The sequence below is a fragment of the Oncorhynchus keta genome, chromosome 29 (genome assembly GCF_023373465.1).
Source record: "Oncorhynchus keta strain PuntledgeMale-10-30-2019 chromosome 29, Oket_V2, whole genome shotgun sequence".
NCBI lineage: Eukaryota > Metazoa > Chordata > Actinopteri > Salmoniformes > Salmonidae > Oncorhynchus > Oncorhynchus keta.
This window is the reverse complement of record NC_068449.1, coordinates 15,185,154-15,194,334: the sequence shown is the minus strand read 5'-3', so window position 1 is coordinate 15,194,334 and position 9,181 is coordinate 15,185,154. Positions and strand designations below refer to the sequence as shown.

At 43.0% G+C, this 9,181-nt stretch overlaps 1 protein-coding gene and 1 long non-coding RNA gene across 2 annotated transcripts in view; one reads left to right on the top strand and one right to left on the bottom strand.

Moving 5' to 3' along the window:
- Positions 1-555: 555 nt before the first annotated feature.
- LOC118362331 (uncharacterized) lies at positions 556-2,938 on the bottom strand. The gene is made up of 2 exons (XM_052486101.1): positions 2,692-2,938; positions 556-1,994 (listed from the first exon to the last, which is right to left on the bottom strand). The coding sequence occupies exons 1-2, from the start codon at positions 2,743-2,745 to the stop codon at positions 1,713-1,715; spliced, it is 336 nt and encodes a 111-aa protein (XP_052342061.1). The 5' UTR covers positions 2,746-2,938; the 3' UTR covers positions 556-1,712.
- The window catches only part of LOC127913608 (uncharacterized), a 12,006-nt gene continuing 4,125 nt past the window's right edge, over positions 1,301-9,181 (top strand). The window contains exon 1 of the long non-coding RNA XR_008086160.1: positions 1,301-1,450. This is a non-coding gene — a long non-coding RNA (uncharacterized LOC127913608). The remainder of the gene's footprint in view (positions 1,451-9,181) is intronic.

The window sequence follows — 9,181 nt, the reverse complement described above, 5'->3', positions numbered from 1 at the left end:
CTCTGACATGCAGTGAACTGTGGGAACTTGTGCCTTTTCCAAATAATGTCCAATCAATACCACAGGTGGACTCCAAGTTATAAAACAGGATGCACCAGAGCTCAATTGCAAATACTATTGCAAGGGATTTGTGCAAAGAAAGTCTAAACCCATTTTCACATCGTTGACAGTCAAACCAAGTGTAGAGTATATTTATTTAATGAATTTTATAAGTCTAACTTGTTTAAGTCAAGGGGTCTGAATACTTCCCAATGTTATACCTTGCCACAGAAGTTGGTATAAGTGCCATTTGAAGACTGCATGGATTTCTGTGGTTACCCATTAACAGATTTTTCCCCAACAGTTCTAGCAAAAATTGCCCTTTGCTAAGCAGCCAATAGAAAACTCTGTAAGGGACACAATTGTTAACCAGTCATTTGAGAAAGACCCTCTGCATTGGATTTGTAAGACAGACAGAAAAGCCAATGAATGCCAAGCTTAGGAATTGACAGGATAAGTCAATTATATTAAATGTCATTTTATTGTACAAGGACATTAAATAATAATCATGACAAATACATTTCAAAGCTTTATTGAACCTGACATACAAAGAGATCTAAAAGCATCACTGACTTACATAAGTCACATGTTTACAATATAAAATGCAATAAGTTTATCACAAGTGTAGGCTACATCAAGCCTCTGACAAAGTATCCATTGCAGTTGCAGGATTAAGAATAGCACTGTTAAGGACACAAGTACCACAGATCAGACAAATATAGGCTGTTATTTTCCAATGCACCTCAAACAGTTGCTGATTTCCCCAGGCACAGCCAAAATGTACACAAGTTAAACTCTGTTGTCTGAAATCAGGAACAGTGGGACCAAGTGAAGCAAAGGAGTAGGGGCATTTCTTGAAATCAAGTTACACCCATTGACGCGCACCACTGGTCCGTGGCCATGTAGTTCACATTGGGGACAACAGTATCTAAAGCAAACCCTTTACCTCATTCTCCTAACCTGGCACACCAAGTCACCTCACCGGCCACGTTAATTATCCTTACCTGCCATGTAAACAAATGTCAAGAAACGGTCTCAACACCAGAACGGACAAATTCAGGGTGTTTTACCAGGAAAAGCATGCACCAATATGCTTCTCCTGATACCCAGAAACCCCATGAATTGCAGTCTGCAATTACACAATATTGAGTCAAAGAATAGAGTTTAATAGAGCCTCATGGCCTGCCTCCGTGGAGGCAACAGCCAGGTCACTAAAGAACCACTGCAAAATTAGACATCTTTCCAGGTAAGCAGGATGTCAGGAGATTACTTCAAAATTGGCCACAAGGGGCAACGGTGAGCACTATTACCATGAATTAGTCATGTGTTCAATCCCAGTGCCAGGCACTTTAAATGACTTAACCCTATCCCAAACCTTACCCATTTGTGAATTAATGCCTAAACCGTAAAGGTATATGGACAAATGTCCCATTCTGCATTGAGACAGCTTGTTGCCAAGCCATGGGCTTGTCCAGTGAGCAGAGTGTAGGCCTACGGTTTGAAGCAGCCAGGAGGAGCGAGCACAAAGAAAAGTGTTTTTGCCCGTGCCACCGAATCCCACAGCTTAGGTGCCAAATGGCTACCTTCCAAGAATTAATGTGCTCTTCGTAAAACATTTGCATATCTAGGCTGCCGATGTTAGTCTTGGCTTTTGTTCAGTGCAGATGAACACTCTAGAAGCAGCCCTGTAGGAGCGAGCCCACCACAGGGATGAGGAGCGTGAATGCACTGGACTGCAAGGTCACACTGGCTCCTTGAGGAATGGAGACGTTCGTGGTACTGACGTTCGTGGTACTGACGTTCGTGGTACTGACGTTCGTGGTACTGACGTTCGTGGTACTGACGTTCGTGGTACTGACGTTCGTGGTACTGACGTTGAGCATCGAGGAACTCGTGAAGTCAGCTTTGGTCACATTCGTAGGAAGGGACTGTGTGGTAGTGTTTTGCGCATGGACCTAAAACAAGAGCAGAGGGGCACGTCACTGACTGGGCATTGGCCAGATGGGAGAAACATAAAAAGTTTTAAACATTTGACAATAGGGACAATACATCTAATCACTTCCGTCCAACTCATTTCAAAGAGCAAAAACACATGCGTAAAGTTTAGATTTAGGCACACAGAAATGGGTGTGGCATAAGACAATCCTATGGCAATATGTTTTAACAATGTATTTAAATTAATACGCATGTTATTGGTGTTGAGAGGCATCACCTTTTGGGAAATGAGTTTCCCTAGTCTCGGCCTATAGGGTGACGGACAATATCCTGCAGTTGAATTTCGCAGGGGAGAGAAATAGTCGCTCTCAAATTACATAAACCTATCTGAAGTCATTTCACGTCAAGACTATCTGAAAGGAGGCATTACGGTGTCATGTCTCTTGACTCAAATTATGGCACACTAGTGCCAAATATTCTAAATGACTAACTGAAAACATCTGGAGGCCAATTACCCGCGCCAACATTAGTTTGTCAATGAGAAAATACAACATTTAGATTGAAACCGTAAAAAAAAAAACGGAATAGCCATTTTGAATGTTGCACCTGTTGAAATGCCTTTACTTTCCAGAATGGGTAGGTAACGTTATCCTAATGAAAACTGAGTAAACTTAAAATCAAACAAGCAACGAGTTTTGTTAGAAGAAACGCTCTTACCTGTGATGAAAAAAGCATGGCAAGGAGAATGAATCCAATGTAAACGGTCGTCATTTTGTTGGCTGTCTCTGTTCCAATTATGTACGGTGTGACTGCTTTGTCTATGGCTTTTCTCACTGCGAATGACTGCAGTATAAATGCAGGGGATTTTTATAACCCCCACCGATTGTGACGTCGGGTCAACAGTGCGAATCCCCAAAACCAACTGCCTATCCAGTCTCCCTGTCCCCCTATCCATAGAGATAGATAGAGGACTCTAGTCCCCCAAGCGCTATTGAGGACTTTCACCATTTTTAAGTAGTCAACTGGGAGGGACATCCTATAGGTTATGGAAGGATCACATAATTCTATACAGGTCGGCAGGCGGGATCAGCCAATAAATTACACTCATCACTCGCCTGCTACCACCTGGTTACTCAACCCTGCACCTTAGAGGCTGCTGCCCTATAGACATGGAATCACTGGTCACTTAATAATGGAACACTAGTCACTTTAATAATGTTTACATACTGCTTTGCTAATTTCATGTGTATTTATTATATTCTACTGTATTTCAGTTAACGCCATTCCAACATTGCTCATCCTAATATTTATATATTTCTCAACTCTATTCTTTTGATTTGTGTGTGTTGTTGTGAATTGTTAGATATTACTGCACTGTTGGAGCTAGGAACACAAGTGTTTCACTACACCCACAATAACATCTGCTAAATATGTGTATGTGACCAATGACATTTGATTTGATTTCATGAGCAAACATTACATAACTGCAGGTGGCAGTATATCTCCAACCTTGGCTTTTTGTTCAAACATCACACTCCTGGTGGCAGTACGCACCCTTTATGTTTACTTGCCAACTCAGAAGTAGTAGTTTAAGAACATTGACTACTTCAAAATGGAGATGGCCTCAATGGTGCTGCCTGTGCTTTCACAGATTCCATAATGGGACAATGATGGGATGTCTATTTAACTTTATGAGTTTATTTGAAACCTCCCATAAACCACACCACTGATGCTGCATTCATAACCAAGTGGGAATCCACATGAACGCCCCTCCAACTTGTAATTAATTACAAGTGGAAACTTGACTATAATTCCCTGAGCTCCAATTTCTTCCACATGCAGACCTCTGATGCCATGTACTTAGGAAATTACCTTGATAAATGTAACTATAATTTCTTTGCAATTATGATAGCGGCAGCCTACTTTTAGTTTATGGTTGACACAGTTTATTGGCCATTAGCCAAACGAATTCAAAGCATGTGAATGCATCCAACTGGTGTCTCCGACTTCACAACTGGTAATTACCACATTCACACTTGATTATGAATGCCGCATTAGGCCTCTTCCTTTACATCTTAGGGTGTGACATCAGTAACACAAATGGCCTGCATTTTTTATTTAACGGTCAGTGAATATTATAACAGGTTTATCATTTGAAAAGCTTGATACCATTATGGTCTCTCCTCCTCAGAGTTTATCACGGTTGTCCTCCCTGAATGTGATGGGGACATTTTCTACAATAGTAGGCCTATAGGTAGTCTAGCTTATTATGTTCAAAATAAAATATAATTTGCCTGATAAATGGCAACAACAAAAAATACTCTTATATCGACCTCTTCCGGTAAATATAAACTATTTACCACAATACTATTTCATTCATATGTCCTTTCAGTAGTGAATTGAAGAATGGTCAGATGACGTGAATGCTACGCTACAGGACTGTTTTGCTAGTGTTACCCTTTCTATGAGCTTATAATATAAACTACAACACGAAAGGTACTGTTTACTTTACTTTTAATCATGTCAGCACAAGTAACAGCCGTTTACAGCACTTTTTGTTCATTTTTCTTCCTCTCCCCAATTCACTTAATTAAACTATATTTCTTTATTACCCATGGGTTTCACCAGAGTACCCCTAGTGGCTGGAATACAACTGTATTAAGCCCCTTAAAACACCCCCTGCAAAAACTAAATGTTGGCCCAAATATTTCACTGGCCTCAAAAAACACAGAGGATCTATGTTCTGGTCTTGAGAACACCAGGGAAAACTGGGCTAACAGCCATACAACTATATAGACATGCCCAGTTTACCTTTATGGGCAAAGACGCAACCCCCACTAAATATTATCACACTTGGATTAGTAAAGGTAAACAAGAAAATATATACACCTCTGAGCATCTCTAGTTTGTATCCTGATAAGAGCTTGGCAGCCTTAAAGTGTTATAGGTTAAATGTCTCTGGGCCTCCTCTGCCAGGCTGAACGGCGGGGCAAGGTCATGGGTGACCCCAATGAATCAGTGTCCACTTCGTCATGAGATGATTGAGTCTCTGAGCCTTCAGCTGTTTCCATATTTACTCCCTCCTCTCCGGGCTCTCCCTGAGGACTGGTTGGCACTCCTTCACAGTGAAGTTTCTATCAGTCTGACCACGTTTCTCAATATTATCTGATACTAGCTGTGTGCTACTCTGTCGGCTCTCTTCATCCCTACGTGGCCTGTTGATGACTACTGGATAAGAATCCTCATCTGAGCTCTCAGACTCAGCGCTCTCTGCATTTTGCTGATTTTGCAACAGTTCACTTTGTTGAGGTTGGTGATGATCCCCTTCCTCTTCATCAGAATCCTCTTCCAGGTCTTCTTCTTTGGGGGCGTGGCTTGCCTAAAGATGACCTGTTGGGGAGGGCTCACCCTCACCTCGTTGGGCATGTCCCCTTGAAGCGGTTGTTAGAGTGCGTGCGTGGTTGACTATGTAGCCCTCCAGTCGCTGTATCTGCCGTCGTGGATGCTGACATTACTATTACTTTAAATAATTAACAATAACAATTTATAGTAAGAGAAAACAACAGACCATAATTCCTCTCGGGATAATTAACATTAGGCCTACCGATACACCAACTGGTAAGCTAATCACATAATGGTAAAAAATGGTAAGAGAACTAGTGAAGAAGGTTAACACTCTAGAAACAAATTACTTGTATTTACATATAACAATAGCAACAGGAATATTATAAACGTGAAATATGTGGTCAAAAGCAATGTTTCTCCCTGCAAAGGAAAAATGTTGTGGTCTCGGCCAAAGCCAACTGAAAACTAAGAAAAAAATGTTTTGTTTCTAATCTAACAATTGGCTGCCATGGGGAATAATCCAATACTAATTGGTAAAACATGAAAAACAACAGAGTTTACCGGAATCTCTAAATAAAAAATACTGGCAGATCAATCAATTATCCTTGTAGATCTAATTAAATTTAGCCCAATCGCTTGAATGCCCCTACAACTCATAATTACCAGTGGGTCTATCATCCCTGAGCCCCGACTTCTCCCACATGCTGACCACTGACATCACCTGTTAAGGAAATAACCTCGATAAAGGCATTTTCGGGGGAGCCAAGATGGCGTCGCTGTGAGAGGGAGCATTTTCTCTATTGTCCAAGCAACTTTGAGGGTTAGGTGGTTAACAGTCTAATATTGGCTATCAATGTAGCAAGAAACTAACTATAACTTGTTTTAGCTACATTTGGCAAGTTTAGTTTGTTTTTGTCAAGTTGAATGGGAAGAACACGACAGAAAGACAATAGAAGACGGAATATCCAAGCCTCACAAAAGATGGCAGGCATGCTAGCTAGCTAGCTACGACAAGAGCCAGAGCTGTGATTGAGGATGATTTCCACTCAGTTTCCGATTCACCTGGGTCAATAGAAGAAATTAGAGGTTCTGAATTAAATTAAAAAAGGAAAATCACCTGGTCCTGATGGCCTGTCAGTTGAATTCTATAGACAGTTTTGGGAGTTGCTCGAAGACCCTAATTGTTATGTTTCAAGGTTGCATTGAAAATGGTGAATACTTATTTTCCACCATAATTTGCAAATAAATTCATAAAAAATCCTACAATGTGATTTTCTGGATTTTTTTTTTCTCATTTTGTCTGTCATAGTTGAAGTGTACCTATAGATGAAAATTACAGGCCTCTCATCTTTTTAAGTGGGAGAACTTGCACAATTGGTGGCTGACTAAATACTTTTTTGCCCCACTGTACATATTACCTTAACTAACCGGTGCCCCTGCACAATGACCCTGTACCGGTACTCCCCTGTATATAGTCTCGCTATTGTTATTTTACTGCTACTCTTTAATTACTTGTTAGTTTTATTTCTTATTCTTATTCATATTTTTTATTTTTTATGTTACTGCATTGTTGGTTAGGGGCTCGTAAGTAAGCGTTTCCCTGTAAGGTCTACCTACACCTACTGCCAAAGGGGGCGGAGTCGCAGTCTACTGCAGAGATAGCCTGCAAAGTAATGTCATACTTTCCAGGTCCATACCCAAACAGTTTGAACTACTAATTTTGAAAATTACTCTCTCCAGAAACAAGTCTCTCACTGTTGCCGCCTGCTACCGACCACCCTCAGCTCCCAGCTGTGCCCTGGACACCATTTGTGAATTGATCGCCCCCCATCTAGCTTCAGAGTTTGTTCTGTTAGGTGACCTAAACTGGGATATGCTTAACACCCCGGCAGTCCTACAATCTAAGCTAGATGCCCTCAATCTCACTCAAATCATCAAGGAACCCACCAGGTACAACCCTAACTCTGTAAACAAGGGCACCCTCATAGACGTCATCCTGACCAACTGGCCCTCCAAATATACCTCCGCTGTCTTCAACCAGGATCTCAGTGATCACTGCCTCATTGCCTGTATCCGCCACGGAGCCGCAGTCAAACGACCACCCTCATCACTGTCAAACGCTCCCTAAAACACTTCTGTGAGCAGGCCTTTTTAATCGACCTGGCCCGGGTATCCTGGAAGGACATTGACCTCATCCCGTCAGTTGAGGATGCCTGGTCATTCTTTAAAAGTAACTTCCTCACCATTTTAGATAAGCATGCGCCGTTCAAAAAATGCAGAACCAAGAACAGATATAGCCCTTGGTTCACTCCAGACCTGACTGCCCTCGACCAGCACAAAAACATCCTGTGGCGGACTGCAATAGCATCGAATAGCCCCCGTGATATGCAACTGTTCAGGGAAGTCAGGAACCAATACACGCAGTCAGTCAGGAAAGCTAAGGCCAGCTTCTTCCGGCAGAAGTTTGCATCCTGTAGCTCCAACTCCAAAAAGTTCCGGGACACTGTGAAGTCCATGGAGAACAAGAGCACCTCCTCCCAGCTGCCCACTGCACTGAGGCTAGGAAACACGGTCTCCACCGATAAATCCATGATTATCGAAAACTTCAATAAGCACTTCTCAACGGCTGGCCATGCCTTCCGCCTGGCTACTCCAACCTCGGCCAACAGCTCCGCCCCCCCAGCTCCTCACCCAAGCCTCTCCAGGTTCTCCTTTACCCAAATCCAGATAGCAGATGTTCTGAAAGAGCTGCAAAACCTGGACCCGTACAAATCAGCTGGGCTTGACAATCTGGACCCTCTATTTCTGAAACTATCTGCCGCCATTGTCGCAACCCCTATTACCAGCCTGTTCAACCTCTCTTTCATATCGTCTGAGATCCCCAAGGATTGGAAAGCTGCCGCAGTCATCCCCCTCTTCAAAGGGGGAGACACCCTGGACCCAAACTGTTATAGACCTATATCCATCCTGCCCTGCCTATCTAAGGTCTTCGAAAGCCAAGCCAACAAACAGGTCACTGACCATCTCGAATCCCACCGTACCTTCTCCGCTGTGCAATCTGGTTTCCGAGCCGGTCACGTGTGCACCTCAGCCACACTCAAGGTACTAAACGATATCATAACCGCCATCGATAAAAGACAGTACTGTGCAGCCGTCTTCATCGACCTCGCCAAGGCTTTCGACTCTGTCAATCACCATATTCTTATCGGCAGACTCAATAGCCTCGTTTTTTCGGATGACTGCCTTGCCTGGTTCACCAATTACTTTGCGGACAGAGTTCAGTGTGTCAAATCGGAGGGCATGCTGTCCGGTCCTCTGGCAGTCTCTATGGGGGTGCCACAGGGTTCAATTCTCGGGCCGACTCTTTTCTCTGTATATATCAATGATGTTGCTGTTGCTGCGGGCGATTCCCTGATCCACCTCTACGCAGACGACACCATTCTATATACTTTCGGCCCGTCATTGGACACTGTGCTATCTAACCTCCAAACGAGCTTCAATGCCATACAGCACTCCTTCCGTGGCCTCCAACTGCTCTTAAACGCGAGTAAAACCAAATGCATGCTTTTCAACCGATCGCTGCCTGCACCCGCATGCCCGACTAGCATCACCACCCTGGATGGTTCCGACCTTGAATATGTGGACATCTATAAGTACCTAGGTGTCTGGCTAGACTGCAAACTCTCCTTCCAGACTCACATCAAACATCTCCAATCGAAAATCAAATCAAGAGTCGGCTTTCTATTCCGCAACAAAGCCTCCTTCACTCACGCTGCCAAGCTTACCCTAGTAAAACTGACTATCCTACCGATCCTCGACTTCGGCGATGTCATCTACAAAATGGCTTCCAACACTCTACTCA